This window comes from Sparus aurata, chromosome 3 (assembly GCF_900880675.1).
Source record: "Sparus aurata chromosome 3, fSpaAur1.1, whole genome shotgun sequence".
Lineage (NCBI taxonomy): Eukaryota > Metazoa > Chordata > Actinopteri > Spariformes > Sparidae > Sparus > Sparus aurata.
In genome coordinates, this window is record NC_044189.1 from 7773418 (window position 1) to 7797742 (window position 24325).

Sequence of the window (24325 nt, forward strand, 5' to 3'; positions counted from 1 at the left end):
ATTTCAACAGTGCAGCTCAAAAGATACAAGACAGCATAAAACACAACAATGATTTGACATATAAAATGGTCTAAGCTTGAGACATTTTACATAAAACTCAAATCTGACAGAGATTCAAGTCTTCTACATTCAATAATGTAGTAGACTGACACAGAAACCCTAAAGGAGCATGACTGAATAACAAAAACATCACACAGGAAACAGCATCCACACATCATATTGTTATATACGAGCTCCACACCCTGACGATGATGCCCATCCTTTTGCTCTCGGAGGTGAAGGGGAAGATCTGCAGGATGTGGAAGGAGAGGATCTGTCCAGAAGGAGTCTTCAGCTGCAGGGAGTTCAGGTCTCTGTTCACCAGGGTCAGGCCGACGCTCTGTGTCCACCGCACCAGCTCCACCTGAGGAAGTGAATATAAATGCTGTTCATTCATAGCTCACAGAAGAGTAGAAGACCACAAACTTCCACATTTTGACTACTATGCTCAGACTTTCATAAATCATAGCAGAGTGGTGAGAGTTGCCAGCTATACACTGACTTCATTGATGAGGAACGTGTAGATTTACAAATATGGGAATTTGGTGCATTTACTTTATTACATTTTAACAATTTGAATGCATCGTAAAAACGTTGAGGTTTGGACTGTTGGTTGGACAAACCAAGCATCCGTTGTGGGTAATTTTAATGTATATTTGTATTTTCAAATATATTCAGAATTTTACAAAAAAATAGTACGCAAATTATGACTTCGTGAAAATAATCATTAGCTACAGACCTATAACAATAAAGTTTTAAAAGAGCTCCACAACTGCTTTTACATTAAAGCATGAGTAATAATAATTTAATGATATCATATCTAATATTCATGGGAAGACATTTTCTTGCAATGGCACTTTTACTTTTAATGTTTTCATTATTTTTTCTGGTTGACTTACACATTTTTACTTGCCAGGTCAACTTGTAAACATAGCATTTTTACAACGTGGTATGATTATCATTACTTAAAAGTAAAGTATTTCCTCCACCACTGTATAAAACAGTTTAACAAGGAAATAAGGAAAATCCATGACAAATGTGGACCATAAGCTGATGGGATCTGATTTCATGTGCAGTTGAAAGACGAGGCATGAGAGAGTTACGATATCTCCAGACCGAGCCGCTGAGCTCTTCTCATTCAGCTCCAGATAAGTGTTTTTCTGTTTCTCTTTCCTCTTTTTCTCCTCAGCAGGAACTGTGGCCCCCGAGTGAGCGTTCAGCTGCACACGACTCAATTCTCAATGGGTTCATTTTCAATTTGCTCACTCAAAGGTTGTTATTATACTCTGACCTACAAATTGGAACTTCCTGTTAATACCCCATCATTTCTCCTGCTCCCCCTTTGAGCTCCGTAAAAAGGGCTGCCTATATTTACTTAACACACATCTGTGTGTCATTATCCTGGTGTGTGTGTGTATGTAGCTGCACACACAAACGGCCACATGCACTATGAAGCCAGGATACTAAATCAGCTCTGACTTTATCAGCTCTACAGAAACTATTTAAAGCTTCGTCAACTCTGATACAAACTGCCTGTGAATCATGTGTTACGGTGGTAATAGTAAAATAATTCTTTATGACAGTGGCAGACTGGCTTATACAACCAGATTAATCACTTCAACTGTGTTCACAATGTTCTAGTGATCATGTAAATCACAATGGCAGCTCTGCCTTTAAAATGAACAGCAGCTCAAGCACGTCACGGCGCCCCTGAACAGTTAAATACTTCTGCTCTAATTTCTGGCTTTGCTTTCATGATTTTTCTGCCAGCTTTGTGGTATTAGGTTATTCTTAGCCAGCAATTAGGTGATAAAGCAAGTAAGGCGATGCTGTGGGATAACACAAAAGTAATGTATCTAGTAATGTTACTAGTTAATTTATGCAGGGAGTAAGAATGTAAAGTATTGCATGACTTCTTTATAAAGTAACAAGTAATGTGTAATACATTACTTAACTACCCAAGCACTGATCATCATTATTTGACATTAGTTATCTGTGAAGCACAGCCACATCTGAGCGAGATGTATTTCATGTCTGTTACTGTATTTGATAATATCTTTAAACATTCTCAATATCTCAGTGATTGATAAGCTCTTATTTTTAAAATATGGGGTCTAATTGCACCCAACCATTTATCTCCAAATATAAATGATGGAAACATGACACCATTTTGTATATCAACTGCTGATAGCTGGCGACTCGCCTGGAAGCCACTTATAAAAGTTACTGCATTGGCCTGAGGAAATTATGCTTTATTTGCATATTTGAGATTTGAGTCCCTTCCTTCCTCGTGCTGCTTGTGCCTCGTACACTCACTGAGTCGGCCTGTTACATCCAATTGGAAATGATAAAGCACCTAATTTACTGGAAATGGCAGTCATTAAAGGGTACAATCAAATGCTCTGCTGCGATATTAAAAGGGTCAAAGGTTACAGGAAGACTCTGTTCACAGCATGGGTGACCAGCAGGTCAGGTGACCCCTGTTCTGACCTCAGTGGCCGGCCCACTTCATCTCCTTAATGACGGCTCATTACATTAGAGAGGCTGAGCAGGGAGCCAGGGCCAAACAAACTATCACTAACAGAGGTGCAGTGGTAGCCAAGATCTGACGCGGCAGTCAATGAGAGTGAGGTGACGGGGAGTGAGAGAGAGTGAGGGAAATGAAAGGACAGAGAGAGAACAAAGAATGTAGTTGGAGGGGAAGGGAGAGCTCGACCAACAATCACAGACCTCCACCTCTCATCGTCTCTGAGAGAAAATTAAATATTGATCAATCCAAGCAGTGTGAGACAATGGAGAGAGGGGAGATAGAGCAGAGTGAGCAGGGATATAAATAAATATATACATCAACTGAGAGCAGAGAACGGACAGGCAAAATGGAAAAGTGAGAATTTATCTTTCACCACCTTTTTATCTTCATTTTGATTGTTAGACTTGGCTGTGGGTCCGACACATGTATGGGAGTCTCACAAAGGCTTTACCAAGCCTCACTTGTCATGGGTGATAAACATGCCAACAGCCTTGAACTTAGTGTTCGCGTGAGACGATTAACTTCCCTTCAATATACATTAAATACATGTCTATAAACAAATAGTGATGGTAAAATCTTTCCCTGTCCTACCAGCTTTCAATTAAAATCAGCATTCTTCTTGGATTGAACTCAGTAGTATGATTAGAAGTAATAAATAATAGACTAAGCAGCGTCCTCAGTCATAAAAGCTGCAACTCCTGTGTTACATGGAGATTCAGCCAGAGGAAAGGAAGCTTTAGCGATGCCTTTGGGGATCGTTTTTCTGCAGCATTCTTCCTTCAGCTGGGGCAGTAAATTCTCAGGCAGCAAATACAGACGATTAAATAGCTTAACCTCTACGAGGAGTTCGTGACCTCTGACTTTGTGATCGTGAAATGACTGTCGTGACAAAACCAGGGCTGTTTAGGATCACCAATAAAACATTAAGATAGAGAGGAAACTGTCGAGAGGCGCTCACAGGGTTTGTTCCTGATAATCTCCAGTGTTTACTAATGTTTATTAATACCAGAAGTGTATAAAATTGTATCTGAATTCAATCCGGATATGAAACGCTTAAAATGACATGTGCAAATGGGGCCTCGGAGAGAAAAAACATTTGTTACCGTTTAACAACATATGACCTCCATATGGATTCAGTATTTTTAGGGTCTGTCTCTCTGGTATGAAATTTGACATTAAAGATTAGAGATGTTTATCTTCAAAGCTTCAATTGAGGTTTTTTAAAGAATAAGATCCAAAACAGATTTGTTTTTTGTTCTATTAAAAAAATCACTATTGGTGCTGTTAGACTTGGTACTAGACCACCTCGTTTAAGGCAGGTTAAACGTTTTTAGAGAACGATGGTTTCAAGTTTTATTCCCAGGTTGTCAAATACTGATGCTGGTTGGACAGAGCCACCAACCAAACAACAATCGGTTTCAACAATCAGCTGTCTTTCTTCAGAATGTGATACTACCTTTGTGTACGACAAGCTGAAGAGAAAACAATTTTTTGGCAGCAATGAAAATGCTGTTTTTGAGAGGCGAAATTCCGACAATTATGCATTAGAGCACAAGTTTTCACTAGCTAAATATATATTTTACACATTTTGGAAAGACAACATCTTTTTTCAATACATTTTGACAGTTGCACCTCACAACGCTCTGGAGTTATTTGAAAGGTTTGGATGAAACTAATTGGATCCTGTGCTGCCACAACAAAAATCTAATTCCACAAATAGTATTATTCTTACAATATCAGCCCAACTTCAACTACAAGATGTTTTAAAAATAAATAATACATCAAAATGATCAGGGAAGTCTAAGCAACTGATCCTTGTGCTCACTGCATCCACAACATCCACAAATTCCTTAGAAACATTATGAAATATGTCAGATAACATGCAGAAAGCTTTCTCTTACAGCATATTCACAGATGTGTAACATGTTCCAGTAGTGTTAAAGGTTTTGATGCGTGTCAACCTGCTAATTATGAGTTGCAAGTAGAACTATAGTCTAATAATGTTTGGGAAACCTCTAAACAATGCTTTCATTCAATCATTAGTGCCCCCTCTAGGTCTAAACCAACATCGCTACTTTCTTAAATCAGCTCGCCGCCCTGTATCTCCAACTTACCTCGTCAGGGCTGGAGGCCTGGTAGGTGCGGTTATCATCACTGTAGTCCTGGTCAGCTTCAGCGGACTCCGTCTCTCCGTTGACGTGCGACTCATAGACGGGCGTGACGTTGTGGCACAAGGCGATGGCCTTCACCGCCTCGTGGATGCGACTGCTGACGCTCTTGCGGACTTTGGGGCCTGACGCCTGAGTCTTCCGCGATGGAGTGGCGCCACTGGTGCTACCATTGGAGGGCTGAGAGGTCACCTGAGGTCACAATAAATAATGTGAGTTGAAATTGAAAATCATTTATATTTGGAGTCAAGGTGCAAAATGTTCTTTTTGTCCTCTGGCCAAATGGCTAACTGATGTTCAACTTTTTCAATTTTTGGTGCAAATTATTATTTTATTGGGCCAAATTATGATGCTTGTGACTAGAACTTACAAGACCTAAATTACATTTTATCAAGACTAAATGCTCATTTTCATGGTTCAATCCCCCCAGAAAATATCTAAAAAAACAACTGCAATGCCTGCCTGATTAAATAGAAAATACAATTATTATACATATCACTTGATTAACTGCACATAAAATGTATTACATAATCGTTTCAGACCGAGAAATTGTTTTCTAAATGTGACAACATTGCAGATATTTCCTCACTATAGGATCCCTGCATGTGGTGGATGTCTTGATCTAATCCTACACTCACAGCCAATTCACTCCGACACCCCCCTTTCAAGCTAAACGACACAGCGAGGGGAAGTGGTGTATCACCGTCTTTATCGTGTCATATCTGGTTTGAGGGTCTTTTATGTGTTCCGCTGTTTTGACACCAACCATCAGTTTAACTGGGTGGTGACTCTCGAGCAGGCAGACAGCCCGCTGTGCCAGCTGCGTTTGACAGAGGGCGATACGCTCTACTGAAGCATTTGATTTTGGCTTATTATTAACCTTCAATCCTGCCAACAGGGAAGGAGGGGTTATGGGGGAGTACAGTAAGGACGCATGATGACAACCTTCATCAAGAGTGACTGAAAGATCAATGGAGAAATCATTTTGTTTTGTTGTCAGACGTGTTAAATGTCTGAGCTACGTGTAGAAGATGTTACTGAATAGACTGCACACATCTGTGTTAAAGTTAAACGGAAAAAGAAACATTTGTGTTTTTTTCTTATAAAAAAAGACGACTTCTTTAGTAATTATTTTAAATACTGTCAATGTATATACACTATACTTTTGATTAATCTGCAGATACATTTCATCATTAATTGATTCATCTATAAAATATCAAAAAAGATTTTAAACACTGGTCATCACAATTTCCATTAACTCAAAGTGACTTCTTTAAATTGCTACTTTTGTCCAACCAACAGCCTAAAATCCAAAGACTCTTCATTCACGGTCATAGATCAGCAAATCTTACATTTAAGGAGGTAGAAACAGCAAATGTTTCACATTTTTGCATCTTTCTGTTGCATCTGACTGTTCAATAAACAAAACCAAACAATCAAATGGGCTCTGGGACCTTTTGATGGGTAGTTCTCACTATCTTTTCCAAAATCTACAGAAGTGAATTGATTTGTTGGGCTAGTAATGGAAAAAAACACTTGTTAGCTGCTTCTTATCTTGATGAAATAGTGTTTAAACTAATGACGCTTAAAACAATAATAGTGTCTTGCAATCATGTCACTGTGACAGTAAAGAAACAGCAACACAGTAAAAATCAGCTGGACAGAGGCACTGCTGCTCTCCCTGCTCCAGCTCTAAAAAGACGAGTCATTTTTCATTAGCTGAGATTACACATAAGGGTGTATGTGTGTATGTGTGTTTGTGTGTGTGTATGTGTGTCTCTGTGTGTGTGTGTGTGTGTGTGTGTGTGTGTCTGTTTGTGTTTGTGTGTGTGTGGCAGATGGTTTCAGTGTCGACCAGCTGTTTGGAGCTGGCTGAGAACGAACAATATCATTCAGTCAAGACTGCAGCCAGATCTGAGCCACCCAGTGAGGAAAACACTTGCTTACAGTATGAGGAGGGGCTGAGGGACACGGCATGATGAATGAACAATATGAGATTCTTCCGGTAAAACTTATCCTTAGATAAATATCAAGATGGATTTAACTGATCTACAGGGAGAGGCAGGAATAAGCAGGAAAACATGGAGTGAAATATTGGGGAATATATTTGTTTTGTAATGTATCCACCTCCCTATTGGAAGCACATTTAACATTGTAATTGTTTTAATGGAACCCAACATTTTGAGACGTTTAAAAGATTTTTATTGCAAAAAATGTTACATATTATATCTTTAAAAATGTCTAATTGAGGAAATAATCCGCAGATGTATTGATAATGGATATGAATGAATAAAATAACTGCCCACATTGGACAGTGATAAATCTTACCTGTGCATACGACTGGATTATGTGGCTCTGTATCTCATCCATAGTGTCGGTGCCATAGGATACTGTTCCCAGGTGCAGCCGCTTGAAGACCATCTCGTTCTGTGTCAGAGTTCCTGCAGTTCAGAAGACAAGTTTAGACAAATTAACAAATCACAAATAAATTCCATCACCTATATGTTACTACTCGATTTCTGTTGTTCACATAATGATTGCTCTTATTTGTGTTATCATCAGAGTCAAACTTTTAAGACCCATTATCATTATGAAATCCTAACCCTGACAAACATAACGTAAAACAAGGTGGGAATCCCTTAGATTTCTTTTTTACATCTATGATTTTTAAGCAGTGTGACCAAGAGACATATAAATTGGTCATTTAACAGTTGGAAAAATCAACTAATCAGTGTTCTCCAATGGAAGAAAACTATGTAATAATGACACCGTTTCCTGATGAATTCTTCTTGGTTATCATCAGACATAATATATCTGTAATATGGTATTATCTGCCAAAATCTCAATCTGGTTGATTTATTTTTCTAGCTCTAATCAACACCTTATAAAATGTGTGTTTAGTCACGTTTTTCACTGGCTAGTAAAATTCTTACACAACATTTAGATTCCTAATTCAGCTCAAGATTTAAATTCAATGTTTGAATTCTGTTTGTTTTAAAACTCTTTCTACCAATTGAAATAGAAAATGATCAAAGTCAAACAATATCTTCAAATCCTGTGTTCTGCAACCACAAAGCTTTAAAACCGATTGTAGTACGATAGCAGTATTTCTATAGAATGAAAGAGTCAGAGACAAAGATAGATCAGAGGTCACAAAGCCACTTCTTCATATAGCAAAAATGTAAACTATTCAAATATATTCAGCATCTCTGAAAGCACACAGACACACACAAAGTGACTGCATTTGTACTCAGAGGACTGCCTATAATGCATCATGGGACCTGCAGGGTAGTGTGACTGCCTTCTCATTGACCTAATCTCATTACCAATATGGACTGCGTGTCCTCTCTAACCAACAGACAAGACACAACATTGCATACAAAAAGACTGAGTGAATGTTCAGACACTAAAAGAAACGAAAAAACACTTTGAAAACGAGGGCAATGGCCTTGTTTAATGGATGTCAGTTGCCAGAATGAGTGCTGATAGAGCATAAAGCTGATTAGAGGGCATCTAACTTCTGAAAACATTAGGGCCACAGGGTTAACCAATTCTATTGGATTGATTGTTTGTTCCCCTTTCCATGTGCTTTAACTATCAACCTGGATAAATAGGCTCTACAGCTAATCTATTCCTACCTCGATCAGCAGGGAAAGACAAAGAGGCATGTTAGGACCACCGCAGGAGTTTATCACTCTGACACAGTGACTAGCATTAGTAAAGAGGAGCCATTTGTTATTAGAGAATCACACCATGATTGTGAAATGAGAGGAAACAAAGAAGGCCTAAATATCGTCTGGAAATTCAGAAGATTTGTTGAAACTTTTATCTTTTAATTTACAATGTTGAAAATCTTTGATTAGATAATATTCGAAGGATTGAATCTGTGCTTCACTTGTTGAAATTGACAGTGTCTGATGGAGCATAAAACTGGGAAATGCATGCACAGCTTGAAGCTTTTGAAGTAGAATAATAATGTTGCTTAAACTTAAAGGGATAAGTTGGATCATTTGATGTGCAGTTGTATGAGGCACTTATTCCTTGGCAGTGTATTAGCAGCATGTAGCACCGACAGACAGTCAGACATCTGCTAAACGTTGCTATGTGTGTGCACTGCTTCTCCACACACGTACCTCATACAACCCAACAACAAACAAACCCAAACTTTCCCTTTTAATACCAAAAATCTACTGTAAACATTACAGTCATTCAGTGTGCTTGGACACCTACCAGTCTTGTCTGTCAGCAGGTAGACCAGCCGGCCCAGTTCTTCTGGTATGGTGCTGGTTCTCACAACAGTGCCGGGGATGTTTTCGTCTTTCATGATCATCCAGCCATATGCTGACTTCCCCATATCCAGGTTAACACGCAAACTACGCATGAGAAAAAACAGGCTGTCATCTACCATTCCTGATATGAATAAAAACAATAAAATAATGCAGCAAAACTGAAAAGAAAACTGAAAAACAATGAAAGAACTGTTCTGGTATGTTTTTTTTAAAAATTGCCTATATCTTACCTGTGAAGCTATGAATTTAAATTTGTTAAAAAAAAGGACTTAATGACTTAAAAAATTGATTAGCATCACAATTTAAGAAATAGTTTTGAATACAAAAGCTCAGGAAAAAAACAATGCATCTTTTTCAGTAGGTTGTCAGACTCTCCAGAATCTACTCTGCTTAAACAGCCTGGGAATTAAAACATTGTTTGCTAGGCAACAGACATTACTGATGAACAGGACAATTAGCCTACTAATATAATGATCAAAAGGCCAGAATTTGGCCCACAGGCCACCAGATAAAGAGGTCTGCTGTACAGTGTAAAGAGATGACAAAGAGGCAGATGGGGAGCTCGGTTTCAAAGCAGAGATGGAAGATTTTATGATTTAATGTAGAGACAAAATGTTTAGCATGGAAAAGAAAAGATATAACAAAAAACACGAGGATTAATGAAGAGAATTAACAAAGTACCTGATGGGGATAATGTAGGAGAAAAGCACCACAAATCGGAAAAGGTTGCGGAACCATGGACCCACAAACCCCTGCACTGCTACCATGACGATGGACAGGACCACCTGGGCCAGGAACAGGGCCTTGGTGAGGCGGTTCAGCTCGAGGTCCAGAAGGCCAACCTATGAAGATAAGAGATCAGAGGTCAGAACAGCTGATATTGACATTAATGTCCTATTCATCCCTTCTTAGCAGGTTCGCACAATAATACTGATCCATGATATGTATCACAATATTTTTTAAATCTCCTCAAAAGCCTTTAAAAAATGCAATATTTTTTACCTCTATATGGACATTTTGACAGTATTGTACGAGTGACTATTGGTACTTTCACAATATATTAACACCATTAGATTCTTGCTTAATGATCAACAGTAATGTAGATATAATGACTAAGTGGGTGAAGACAACTATCAGAACAAGATTAGTTCAGAAAATGACTTCACTTTACTGTAATGCAGCCTTTAGAACCAGGAAAAGACAACACTTACGTCAAATCACAATATGATGGTTAAAATCTAAGAAGATATTTATTCTCATAGCATTATAATACCAATATATTGCCAAGCCGTTTTTCCTTTCCACACTCTAAAGCTTGTGTTCCTTCACATGAATCACACAGTTTGTAAATGTTTGATATTAAATCCAAACTTGAGATGCAAACATCTCATTCCTTCTCTGAAAACCTATCCTCGAGAAGACTCTTTGTAACTTTCCCATCTGCTCCCAAAGCCTGACAATATGCTACACAGGGAGGAAACACAAAGCCAATGAAAGACATTCTTGGCTGCCGGCTTTTATCATGCAAACCGTGTGTACAACATAAATACGTTTATTGGTGGCCCTATTTTGTGGCAAACTATGAGCTGCACTATTGCTTTGCTCCTTGAATGCGACAGAAGGTCAAAAGGCCTCAAAAATAAATAAAGTTCCCATATTGAGATGGCTCTCTGGATGAAAAAAAAAAGAAGACAAAAAAGGGGGTCAGAGTTGTCTTTTATTTTTCGAGTGTATCTCCCAGCCAATGGAGCATGTGGGAAAAAGATGTCAAATAAAGAAGTGCCCTTCCCCTTTCTGGCAGTGCTCACAGCGAAGCCCTGTACACAGAGGGCTTTCTTCTGACGCACCACGCTTACAAAAACAGCAGAACATAACATCTCTCCTCCCTCAAATAAAAGGAACTGCTCTGAAAAGGAGGGGAGGGGGCAAGCACATATAAAAAGCAAGCAAAATTCCTCCAGTGCCTAAACCCCCACCAAGCCCCATTCCCCTGAGGACCGGGAGAGCCTGGAGACCAGTGTGACTGATTTATCAGTCACTGTTAAACTCCCAGTAGCAGAGTGCGGAGAAGGGAAGGGAGCGGGTGGGTATCTCCCCACCCCGCTGCCTCACTACATGGTTCATGGTTGAGCTATTGAGAAAAATAGGGGGTTTGGGTGGATTAAAATGAAGAAAAATTAAGACAGAGAGCACAGTGCATGCCTGAAAAGCGAAAGGATCCCCTTCTGCTTGAACAATGGCTGGTCTAAATTTTCCAAGCCTTGCCGGGGATCAGATGAAGTCATTATTCATTCAGTCAAGGGGGGAAAAAAGGACTCAATTACCTCAACCTAAAGATGCTATCAATGAATAAAAAAGTGCATATTTTACTCCATTCATCTCCATGCCATTAAAAGTGAAAGGAATGATTCGATCTGCCTGTGTGGCTTGTAGTTTAGCATGTGTGTGAAATCTGATGAAGAATTGCAGCCCCGGGACATGAATATTCATCGAGTTAAAACCAAAGACTATCAGGACTTTAGTGGATTGTTCAGCGTTTCTGACAGCGGCGAATCAAGGAAGTCGAGAAAATAACCTGAAATTGATTCTTGAGATTTCAGTAAACAACTTTCCCTTTTTCCAGAGTAACACAGTTTGAGAGACGCGTGGAGAGAGCAGAGTATTGGGACTTGGAAATGTACTTTGAACAAATCTTTATTGAAGAGCAGCCTCTTGTCAAATGGCATTGTTCTGTCTCTTTACTCAGACAGAGGTCTGTCTAACAATACTGAGACAAAGAGTGAATCTATGTCTGACGTCCTGTCAGATTGATCAAGTGCAGGCTTTGTCCTGGCCCGTGTCACAACAGATTATATGAGGCCAAAACGTTCTTGCGACTTCAGCCACACTGTATCGACTTTCTCCCCAATCTCCAGTCTCCATATTGGCACTTCTGACATCATCTCCTTGAAATATTGAATTCCTCTCAACTGTCGAGCTTACACAAAACAGTGGCCCCCGCCGTTCGACCGGCTACATCAGCGTTCTTAATAAAAGACACTGGTGTCAAAACTGTGCTGCAGTAGGAGGGGGCTGTGTTGAGCCACGGAGAGCTTTAGTGGTGCAGACAGTTGTAGGTGATAACTTTGTGTGTAAAAGTCACTGCATGACCAAAACACCGCCTCACAGATCCCTCTGATGCCCGTCTCTATCAGTTGACCCGCGTCTATCTAGCTCAGCCATCTTCCACGTAAAATCTTATATTTAGAATCAAATTTTCATTAATCTCCTCAATGTGGGTACAAAAAACGCTCGATGGGGATTCTGTGGGATTAACTTTCAGCTGAAAATGTCATTTAAATCCTCGCTTGGTTAATTTCCCTTTTGGTTAATTAGCAACCGGTGCTGACCTTTAGCATTGACAGGTCCAACTCTATCTAGAAAAGTCAAGGTTAAAAAACCACCTCGCCGTAGTGATTGATTAGTGATTAGAGGCAGGGGAACAAAGATGGCAGGAGGGGAACTTTGAACAGATGTTACTTTGTGTGTGTGAGGTGTTTCACTCTGCAGCTTTTACTAAACATTTATGTTTACGCTAGGGCTGAGCGATAAATATGATATATATCATGATATGAGACTATATTGTCTTATATTTTAGATATTGTTATATCATGATACGACATAAGTGTTGTCTTATACTGGTTTTAAAAGCTGCATTAGAGTAACGTGATGTCATTTTCTGAATTTAACAGACTGTTCTACTTCATTACACCCACATTACTAATGATTATCTAAAAATGTCATTGTATTAATATTTTGTGAAATGGACCAATAGTTATCGATAAAATATTTTCCAAGTAGTGATATCAAGGTATTGATTCAAAAAATATTGTTATATTACATTTTGTGGCCGAGTCCTACCATTTATGAAGTGCTTTGTAAGAGATTTCAAATATTCAAGATATATATTCTGTATTGCAATATAGCTTAATAATATCACAATATTATTTATTATCAGTTTATGCTGGGATCACCTGACAGGACTTCATTATTTTTGACTTTGTTATCGCTTTGGGAAATGCTTTAATAAAGATCTTAATTCCTCAGATTGATTGATTTATTTCCAAAATCAGTGCAAATCTGCAAGAACTGATTAAATATACTCAAAAGTGCATTTCAGTGTTCTCAACAGTGTGACTTATTATTTACTAAAGGTTAATTTGATAGTGAGAGACATAATATACATGCATAAACTGCAAGACAGCTAATCATAGTGTTTATTGCAGATGGTAATTTGCAACACATGTCTTTAAAAGGGCTTTTATGAAAATAACAAATAGAAACTATTAAATAAAAAGGACAGTAAACTGGGTAAAGAAAGAATTAAAGACACATGGAACGATTAGTAAATCAACAAAAAATGAATTGCAACTGTTTTGGTAAGCGATTAATTGTCATTTTCAAGCAAAAAAAATTGCAAACATGACCTTTTGCCAGCTTCTAAATTGTGACAATTTGCTGTGTTTCGTCTGTGTTATGTGACAGGAAACAGAATATCTTTGGGTTTTTGGATGTATAAAATAAGCTATAAATCGACTGACAAGAAAGGCTTCTTGTCGGTTTTAATGTAAATTGTTAATAAAACCGTGTCAATGGTATCCTAGTGTGTGGTGAAATATTGATTATTTTTGGGCCACTATGTCAGGAAATGATTTAGGAGCTTCATTGATTAAAATAATCATAGTATATAATCATGAAATACTCTCCTGCAACCATACAATTTGTTCTGGAAAAATGGTAAAAACACTTTCACATTTAAGCATGTGTGACCCAAAAAACAAAATCAGACAACTTTCCTTCAGAAACACAAAGACTAAAAAGTGTTCACCTTGTTCTTGGCATAGGACGTGTTCAGTACGCTTCTGGTCTCTTTGCCTGTGTAGATCACCACCCCTATCACCGTGCCTGCCAAGGAGAGAGACAAGGAAAGTAATGCTGCTCATTAACTGCACCCCTCCTCCACCATCTCACACACACACACACCACACACCACACACAAGCATACATGCACACACACTCATCTTGGTCAAGTAAGATGAACTGCATGAGTGGAAACACAATAAGGCTGAGCTGAGGCAGTTTTGTCTCATTGCCACTCAAGCCAACAGACAGGAGTTTAATACGCTTAGACTCTCAGGGCCTTCAGCCACCCTATGGAAGCTCATAAAACCTGATCAATACGCTGCCATCTTTATTTGCCAATTCATTACCGTGGCCTTATTACAAAGGATTAATGAGTCATTAATATTAAATGAGCTTAATGGAAGGGGAAAGGCAATAATAAACTTAAATACAGCCCCTGAAATCCCTGAACTATAAAAATGGCAAGAGAGTTAAAAATGGGCAGAAAACAAAGCGAGGAAAGTGAAGTGAAGATAAAAAGAGAAGGAGAAAAAGAGACCAATGGTTACCGGACCTCAGGAGAAAGGTGATGAATTACTACCGTTGACTTCTAATGTCAGAAATATTGAGCCATGTGACAAATGGTGTGCGGCTCAGCATGCAGAGGGGCTTCAATTTGAATATGCGAACAACTAATTCTCCGGTCACAGCTGGACTGGGGCCTATAAGGGAGTGAATACATGGTGATCCGGGCCAGTTCAAGTGCCCAGAATGCCACTGTAGAGCCAATGAAGTGTCTGTCAAGGGGAGGCTTGTGGGGGACAATGACATTCCCAAGTAGAGATGATGTAAGGCGTCTAAGTCAGGCTTTTTGTGCGAGTGTGTGTGTTTGTTCTTCTGGTCAAGGTCAGGCCAGAGGGGAGAGCTACACCGCAAATCAATGGTGTGGCCATCACTGGGAGCGTCACAAACACTCTCAACTGACACAACCGTTTCTGTGGGGAATCGCTCAGTCGGAGTGAGGGAGGATTACCTCAACTGTGGGTATTCTTCAGATCACATCAAACGCCTTTAAGGTTTAACGCAATGAATCCTTTGTGCATCACAGCTCGAGTACAAGACCAAGCAGAATCACGTAAATTATAAAGTACTAGTGCTGTCAGAAAATATCAATACATATCAGCTCTGAATATTAGAAACGGTTAAAACAAAAACAAAACAAAACAAAAAGGTTTTCTCGCTATCCTCTCCGACAGTGAGTCGACACACTGCAGAGTCCACACAACCCCAACATCATTGGAATTAAATGAACTTAGATGCTGTTCGGTTTAACAAATAATACAGAAATCTTGTTATGTTTATGTTGCATGACAAAAAAGCATGGACTCCATTTCAAAATATTCCAGAAGTTTTACGCAAAATTCTAAAATCTTATTAAAATAAAATTAATCAGTTTGTTTCTCCATCAACTGCATTAATCCAGGTTTCCTCCGTGATGATGGGATGAGGTGGGTGACATTTAAAAAGGGCCCCCTGTCTGGACTTGAACCAGGTCGTTAAGGTTACATGCACTCGTGACGCCCCCACTCTTTATTTGTTTGGTAATGATGGAACATGAAGAATAACATGAAGACTGTGTGTACAAGAGCAGGCAGTGTGTACATCAAGTTAAGATGTTTGACGTGTCTTCCAGGTTATTTTACATCATAAAAACAAGTGGATGGAAGCCCCTTTTGTTCCAGAGGTACAGAATTGTACTGTAGTCTGAGTCTAAGAATGTTTTTAAATACTTCCTGACAAACGTGGAAGAGATTCACAAGACAGCAAAGACACATGGAACTTGTTCATAAACACAGTCTGTGGTTCTAGAGGGTTTCAGGGAAACAACACACTGCAGCTGCCAGGAAAATCTTTTATCTCATTTCAAGATAAAAACGGACTTGAAATGAAAGTTGTCATTCACTTACCAGATGCAACGACAGTGCTGGCCCAAAGAGTGTTTTCAATACTCAGACTCTCATGGATCTGTGGATCTGTGTCTTCCTACAGGAGAAAAAAGGGGAAAGATTGCTTTTCCACTTGTCTGTCTCTGTTCATTGTTTAAGCTTTGATGGCAGTTTAATACACAGTAAAGCAGGGAAGCCACGTGTTTATATTGAGAGCTTGTTACCACTGAGTGTCCAGGAAACACTCCAACACTATCGCCAATACATAGTTCAGAAACGCTTGAGAAATTAACCACAGCACAAAACATAATTGCACATGAGCAGCACTTCAGCAAGACACCCAATTATAATCAACACATAAATGCTACATCCTTGTGAAATGATCCACTTCTATCAGTGCTTGTCAGTATGTAAGTATTTTGGTTTTGAAGTGTTTTCTCAGATTTGAACACTTAAATGTCTTTTCTCTGAAACCCTGTTGGGCAGAAAAGATCCTGTGTGCCACTGAGCCGCAGAGGAGAGAGACTCACCTTAACGATGTGAATTTATTTTCTGTAATTAACCAACTTTTAATTAGTATTGTTCCGTGTGATCCTGGAGCAGATAAGAAAAGTTAAATAAGGACCATAAAAGCCTGATTTTTAGAGATAAAGGACTACGGACTCAAAAATTCTAAGAAAACTTTTTAGATTTAATTCTGAAGGCTCACATGTTATTATAAAACTAAGATGGTGAAATGTTTTAAACCATTTAGCTGCTCTGTGCTTTTGTTATGCCAGTTCCTTGGGTCACATTTTTTTGTAAGCATTTGCTGTACAACTGGTTAATTTCATATGTTTTGAGGACCAATATATTCAAAAGGGGTGATCTGACCAAACAATATCACAATCAATTTAATTAATCTATCATCATCCACAATCTAAATTGCAATCTTTATTCTTAATTCTATTTGCATTTCTGGAATAATCTCTCTATTTGCACCATTAAGCTCCAGATCCATTATGCCTCTAGCTACATCTCACACTGAACTGTTTACAATATGTCTCCCAAGGAAAAACATTCTGACGTAATTAGAGCAATAAGTAAAGTAATCTCGCTGGCTTCATCACTTTGACACTTAGTACCGAGCTGCTAGTCAGTGATGTTCTGTGAAGTTTGGAAACAGAAGTAACAGGATATTAGATCCCAATCTAAAGTTATCAGACTGACCACCACTAATTTTCAGCAGTGTAAACATACTAACTGCAGTTGTGATTTTGTAAATTCAACCCAAAACCCTTAAATCGCACAGTGACATGATGACTTTCTCCATTTTATTCACCGCTTTGGACAAGATGTTTTGCTACAGCAAACTAAATGTATCTGGAAATAAAGATTACGGCTGAACAGAATGGAGGAACATGAGCCTGGCTGAGTGTATACAGCCTGACCAGAACGGCCGGGCTCTGCTGGGCCATTAATTTCCACAAGCACCTGACACAGTTGTGCAGACTGTAGCAATACAGTAGTCCCTTTATCAATACCTCCACTAGATTTGGCATGGCGATAGAGGCTCCTTTAAAAACAGTATAGAGAGTGCACGTAGATGAGATTTCAGTGATAAATAAGCCCCCGGGGAGCCTCTTGTTTCACCCTCCCTCCTGTTTCACCCTTCTCTCTTAAATAAAGACGAAGCTGAAAATGGCTCGAGTCAGGAGTGCAGAGTCAAGGCTCCAGTTTCGGCTCAAATAGCCTGTCTGATATGATAATTATGATACCTAAGCACCCACATCCTGTCAATCCACTCGAACATGGGAAGAGGTGCATGAAAAATAAATGGCAGGTTGCAGAATGCTTGACCGCTCTGACATTGGCACAGAAACAAAGCCACCATATCCGTCTCAAGGAGAAAAAAAAGGAAAAAAGAAACCCTCATAAATAGGTAAGTTCATTTGCTGCGGATCTGTGGGAACCCATTTTTTTCCCATCCTGCTCGGACTAAAAGCACACGCTATGCAAAGGAAGGCCGCGGAGGATGAATGAGCGGAGGAAGTGCTCGCTCACTAAGCCTGGTGTGTGGCCAAGAGTGAAGACGGGCCACAAAGCCTTCCTTTGTACTGGAGCTCTCCTCTCTGTGGGGGCTGCGCTAATCTGCTATTAATAAAAAAAAAAAAAAAGAAAAAAGAAAAAAAAAATCACTGAGCAACAAGCAGGACGGGATGGATGAAGCCGGAGCAGCGAGAACCTGCCTGTGATGTAAGAGGTACTCCTGCTGGAGATAACAACGGGCCCGGATGGACACACAAGCTGTCATTGTTGCCGCTTGTCAACACACTGTAGTGATACACATCTTCTGTGTCAATCCACTCTCTATAGAAAAATCTGCATGTGTTTAAGATTTGGTTTACAGCTTATAAATATGTCAACGAGCTACTGTACCCTTGTGAAGTTCCCCTCGAAGCTGTGGATGTCCAGCTGAGGCTTCTGGGCGTAGACGTAGGCGGTGATGGAGAAGAGGTCCTGAGACAAGGAGACAGAAACAGAGGCGATAAAGGATTCAGAATTTATAAATGAATATAGAATTCAGTCCCTTGTTACAGAATTATTTGTTAATTATGTTTTCATTTATTATTGGTATTTTGTGTTAATTATTTGCTTTAAATGCAGGATTTCTTTTGTAAGCAAAAACTCACATTTTCTATCCTTTATGTCTGCGGGCAACACTTAAATACTTGTTTTAATCTTACACTAATTTAAACTGACTTTAGTTTTGGGCTATAACTAACACATATTCTTATTATTGATTAATCTGATGACTATTTTCATAAATAATACACTAAATATTGAATCACCAAAATTGTCAAAAAAGCTCATCACATGGCCCAAGTTATGCCTTTAACATGCTTATTTGTCCAACCAATATTCCAAATCAATGAGTCTTTAATTTCTATCATAAATGCCAAAAAAAGTAGAAAATTATTACATTCAAGAAGCTGAAACGAACAACTGTTAGACATTTTTGCTTGAAAAATTACTTAAGTATTTTGATAGTGGAATTATTATTTGACAACTAATTTTCTTTCAATCTACTAATTGTTGTATCTCTACTTTGGATGAGTTCCAACTAATTGCATATAGTGATATAAATGTAATTAAACACTTAATTACATTTAACCACATGTCATGGTTTGCTCAGTTGTTGTGGAGAAAATTGCGACAACTCTTTAAGAAAAAGCTGGTGAGTGGACCTGGAGTTACTTTTTCGGGCTAAATGGATCCATACCCTCTTGTTTGAAAATAAATCTTTTGTATCATTGGGTGCAACAGAACAGAAATGACATAAACAAAACAGAACCTCAAGGAAGACACAATAGCAAACAATGAACCATAAGTCTCCAGAAAGTAAGGCTGCAGCCTGAGGCCTGTAAAGCACCTAACACCAGCCTCTTTTTGCCCAGAGTGAAACAAAATTGATTGTAAATATTAAATTATTCAGGCAGGCAGCCTCTGCAGCGGCTAGGCAACCCTCAGTCATGCTCAGATAGTGTTCTCCTGGTGAGAACATGGGCAGAGCGGTTAAAGAGGAGCAGGGAAGATTATTTTACTGAACCCCCAATGGAGAGTAGTGTTGCTCCGCCACTTCTTAGAAGAAGACTCAGAGCCTCAGTGGGAATCCTGATGCATTCAGAGACATACATGTGGCAGCTGAACATATAATCTATGTACGGACAAACAGGTCGTATTTAGTGAGGGACAGCCGACACTCAAGTCTGCTTTCTGAACGTTTTTGTACAACTATGTGTTAAAAAAGAATCAATATCCAGTATATACAATATGACCTGATCCATCAGATTGTGACTAATAATCTGTGGTACCATGTCTCCATGAGCTGTGCTCCATTGTTATTGTTAGTAAGATCACACATGGCATCAAACTCATCTGTCTTGACTCCCAACAAAAACTTAGTTTGGGAAATGCTCTTTGGAGAGATCGTCCCAAGTTAAAGGACAACCATGTAGCAAGGTTGAATAGCAGCTAAAGTGAAGACAACTCTTGCTGTCTTCCCTTGAAACTCAATATGGATGCCACAGCTCAATCATCAAATGACTTGCTGAAACTTTAATTCTCTGATCACATTAAGTGGCAACAAAAAAAAACATCAACTCAACTTAAATCTTAAGTGTTGAGTATCGCCTCCAGTTAAAGGAAGCTGCTGTCAGCTCCAGATTGTTCCTGCTGTCCGTCATCAGTGATTAGGTTTCCATCACAGCCAGACAACTTCATTTGATGAGCAATGCTTTTAGTGATAACAGAGTACTCATTCACAGCCGGTCTGTCTGTTACCAGAGATTCACGACATCGTAATGTATCCATACCCCCACTGCCGGTAGTCGTTGCGTGCAGCCGACAGCAACCTTCAGTTTCCAGTCTGTTTCTCCGTCCAGCTGATCTGTTCTGATGAAACACGCACCTGAAAAAAGGACAGAAATGTCATCAAGACTGTTGTCTCTGTTACATGGTGATCAGCGAGTCTGGAGCTATGCTACCTTTGGATACGTTTCTTTCCGAAATACACAGATAGTACACATTCCTAAAAATCTGCGTCATTTGTCGAATAAATAAATTCCAATTCTTAAGTAAATGCCTCAGGTGTATCCAAGGGTACCCACAGATCTTTCCATATGTTTTCTCTAAGATAAAACAGCTTTCCTGTATTGTACAATAAAAAAATATGTTAATTCCGCCACACTGTTTATCTACTTGTTTTGATGTTTAAAGTCAAAACTAAATCATACTTGAACTAGAATTTAGGTAAAATTACAAGATAATGCTAAAAGTTAAAACTGAAAATGCATCATTTTGTATAATTCGATACTCATTTTAATGATATCCAACAAAGAAAATCTGCATTTTGGAAACCCTGAGAGGATCTGAAGGATGTTCTGAGGGTGTTTCTGTTTTAATTAATTTAGTTGAAGTTTTTATTGTTCAAGAGGTTAAATGTATCATATAATGCTTAAATGTCACGCATATCTGTGAGATATTGCATGTTGCAAGTATTTAGCAGTGTTAATTATGTTACTGTCATAATGCCAAAGTACATCCCCAGCAGCACAGTACATTATAGCCTGTAGCACAATCCAGAACATCCCTGGCTGTTGTGGACACTGCAAGGTCCGATAAACGTTGAGCAGTCGTGACCTGTATTGATCTGAGGTAATATTACATATGAAACTGATGGATGAGAGCAGCTATTTGACAGAGAGGGTAAAGGGCAGCTATAAACCATCCCCGGAGGGTTAACTATGATGGAAAACATTAACACAAGGAGGATGATTCATGGTTTCCTTCTGCTGCGATGGCACTTCAGCTCCTCACATGACATCAGTGAGATGTGTGCGTGTGAACACCAAAGTATATGAGACCGTATGTGTGAAAGATAAAGATGTGTTTATCTATGTGTGTGTGTGCGTGTCGAAGGCATAAAGACATCAACAGCTCCCTGCCAAGATTATTGACACATCAAAGATTGATGGAAATGATGTCCTCAGAACATTTCCTCCCGATGCCCCTCAGACAAGAGCCAGGATCTGACGCAGCTTATTGATTAATTGGAATTTGCATCATCAGTCACTAGAAGAATGTGACATAAATCATATGAATCACTTCCTGCCTTGATCAGTTGATGTCAAAAGACTGGAAGTGTGGGCAAAATCACATTTCTCACCCAAATGATCTTTACACAGATCATTGACGTGACACAAGCCAGTCAAAGTTCAACTGTAAGGCATTTTGTCCGCTTTATTTAACTTTTGCGATGATTTTTTTCATGTTTATCAAGATATCTTTCCTCCATCATTCTAAAACTTTTATCAATCAAGTACTTTCGCTGAGCAAGATTTTGTCTTTGTTTCACATTGATAAAGTTACACCATCACTTTGCCTGCTCACCATTTTTCTCTGATGTTCTCAGGAATATCATGTCTGCAGGAATCCTTTGGTTCTGGAAAGAGAAACAAGAAGTGCAAATGGCGGTGTGTTATTGAGCACTGTAGCAAAAGCCCTTTGAATCTTCCTGAATAATTAAACAAGGTCAATACCTTGACCAGAGGGTGAAAGAGAAACAGTTTTTTAAAGTCTGTCTAACACACAGTAATGGAAATTTAACATGACGACCTTCTAGCAGCAGCTAGATTTCATGTTGGCTGAGCTGAAACTAAAGATTACGTGCTTAACAGGTGAGTGAGAGGTTTATAGTATCAAAATTACAATTTCAGTTCCACAGTCACAGTAAAGCAGAACTCTTTTTACATGCATTGTACTTTCAAATCCAATTACATTTGTATATCTATTTTAAAGTGGTCGAAATCCCCTTTTTCTTATTTTAGTCTGTCACTGAAAAAAATGCTGAAAACATTCAAAGAAATGCAAAACTTTACGAAAGAGCTAAATACATTTCAACTTAACTCAAACCTAAGAAGCTAGTGAGGCAATGAGGAGGTCATTCTTCTGTGAAGGGATTCTGTATTACATCCATTATCAGTTTTGTGCTGAGTGCCTCGGATTAGAAAGGTGTAGTGCAGTCACAGCAAACTTTAATACGATTAATGCAGAGAGGTGTTAAAGTTAAAAGCAAAACCTAATTCTTATGTAGTAAAACACACTGCTTAAAATAAATGTCTTTTAATGGAAGTGGATTATGATTAAGCTACAGCAAAAACTAGGGAACATATACTACATTTCCTAATTAATTGTACTGTATTGCTGTGATGCAATTCAAAAAGGTGCAATATGTAAGAATTGGCCACCTGTCAAATTCATATTCCAAAACAGACCTGCAACTAACTGTAGCTGCCGTTAGCTGCTTAGCTCAGTTAGCCTTTAAGCTAGCAGTCTGGACTGGGAGCTTAGCACACAGAGTGAGTGTTGGTGTTGGTTAGTTTTATAAGACATTAAGGGCAGGTGCAAGCAGGCTAGTGTGCAAACATCAGTAGATATCTTTGCAACACGATTTATAGATATCCTGGGTTTAAACTATATTCTTAGATATTGCACCTTCAAACTGGAGATAAAAATAAAGAGCTATTCACACATAAAAACGTATTCGCAGTACTAACATCTGTAACAAAAAACTGCCTAAACCTGCTACTTTTTTAAATTCTTGCATGCAAATATATCTACAGCAAACACTAGACCTTTACCTTGTCAACGATGATCAGGTCCCCAACTTGGATGTCTGAACTCTTCACTTGAACTTTTCCTAAGGAAAAAGACAGGTAGAATAAAGGAAGAGACAGCAATCCTCACATTAAACTCTTCCTTTTTAAGATATGCTGTGAATTTTTAAACAGCTATGAAATGAAATGCATTTATTGATTTTGGGCTCTTGAAAATGACGCTGACTCTTAAAACCGCAGCCCACTTATTGCTATTGCTCTTCTCCTTCTCTCTCACCTTCTAACAGATCGATTACCTCCAGAATGAAAACGTGATACCCTTCTGTTTTCATCTCTGGTGCGAGGCATTGACTAAAACAATGGCACATGGGGTCATTCTCAATTATTATTGCCTCAATTTCCGCTACGACCCTTCTTCTTCAAGAACACATAGCTGTGTTACATTAGCACACAGAGAGTGTGAAAGCGACATCCTCAGCCATGGTCACAGATACCACACGGGGATTTTACCACACATTCAACAAAGGGACAGATCTTAGATCATACAGTCTTGAGAAACTGAGAGAAAAAAATCAATGCAATTACAGCGAGAAGAATGACTTCTGTTACAAGTGTATATCAGGTGGAGTGCCGTCTCTTAATTGCATGGGGAGAGCTCGACTGTACGCTGGAATATCCGTTATCATAATGTCAGCAAACAGTTACAGGCATGATGAGGAGTGCGGATACATTTCCTTCAGTCCTCTCACTGACCTCGCACTGTGAGCTTGCTGTAGAGTTGAGAGTTCATCTCTTTGTCCCGCTGGTACCGTCGCACCTCGTCCACAGCCTCTCGCACCATTGTGACGGCTAACACAAAACCCTGAGTGACAAAAGCGGAAAAAAAGATCAATCACTCCATTGATCATTAACAAAGCTTCATTAATACCACACAAGGTACAAACACAAGGCCTTCAGTCTTCATAGGATAAAAAAGATGGCTCTGCAGTCCCAAGTGTGTGAATATGTAGGTGATCTTTAGACTTTACCACAGATTATTTTCTTTTAATGAATTTAGCCTATCAAGTGTCAAATACTAGCAAAAAAAAGCTTAGTATTACGTGGAGATTACTTTTAACTGCTTTAACAGGCTTTTGTGACATGTTGATATTTATTCATCAAGATAATCTAGAAATCATATACCTCGATATTTTCTAAATCTCCTCAAAAGCACTTCATAAATGTCACAATCACAACATTTTTGACAAAATACCAAGTGTCTATAATGACAAGGAGGTAAAAGATAAGTATTAAAACAAAAACAACAGTATGTAAA

General features: G+C 38.9%; 1 protein-coding gene across 3 annotated transcripts in view; it reads right to left on the reverse strand.

The window, feature by feature from the left end:
* atp9b (ATPase phospholipid transporting 9B) overlaps positions 1-24325 on the reverse strand; it is a 43557-nt gene that overhangs the window by 9711 nt on the left and 9521 nt on the right. For all 3 annotated transcript variants that reach the window (XM_030410891.1, XM_030410887.1, XM_030410895.1), the window contains 12 exons: positions 23764-23872; positions 23035-23093; positions 21785-21836; positions 20209-20303; positions 18272-18352; positions 15875-15950; positions 13894-13970; positions 9708-9868; positions 8968-9110; positions 7066-7178; positions 4684-4929; positions 242-403 (listed from right to left, as the gene is read on the reverse strand). In XM_030410891.1, coding sequence (XP_030266751.1) covers positions 242-403; positions 4684-4929; positions 7066-7178; positions 8968-9110; positions 9708-9868; positions 13894-13970; positions 15875-15950; positions 18272-18352; positions 20209-20303; positions 21785-21836; positions 23035-23093; positions 23764-23872 — 1374 coding nt within the window. The remainder of the gene's footprint in view (positions 1-241; positions 404-4683; positions 4930-7065; positions 7179-8967; positions 9111-9707; positions 9869-13893; positions 13971-15874; positions 15951-18271; positions 18353-20208; positions 20304-21784; positions 21837-23034; positions 23094-23763; positions 23873-24325) is intronic.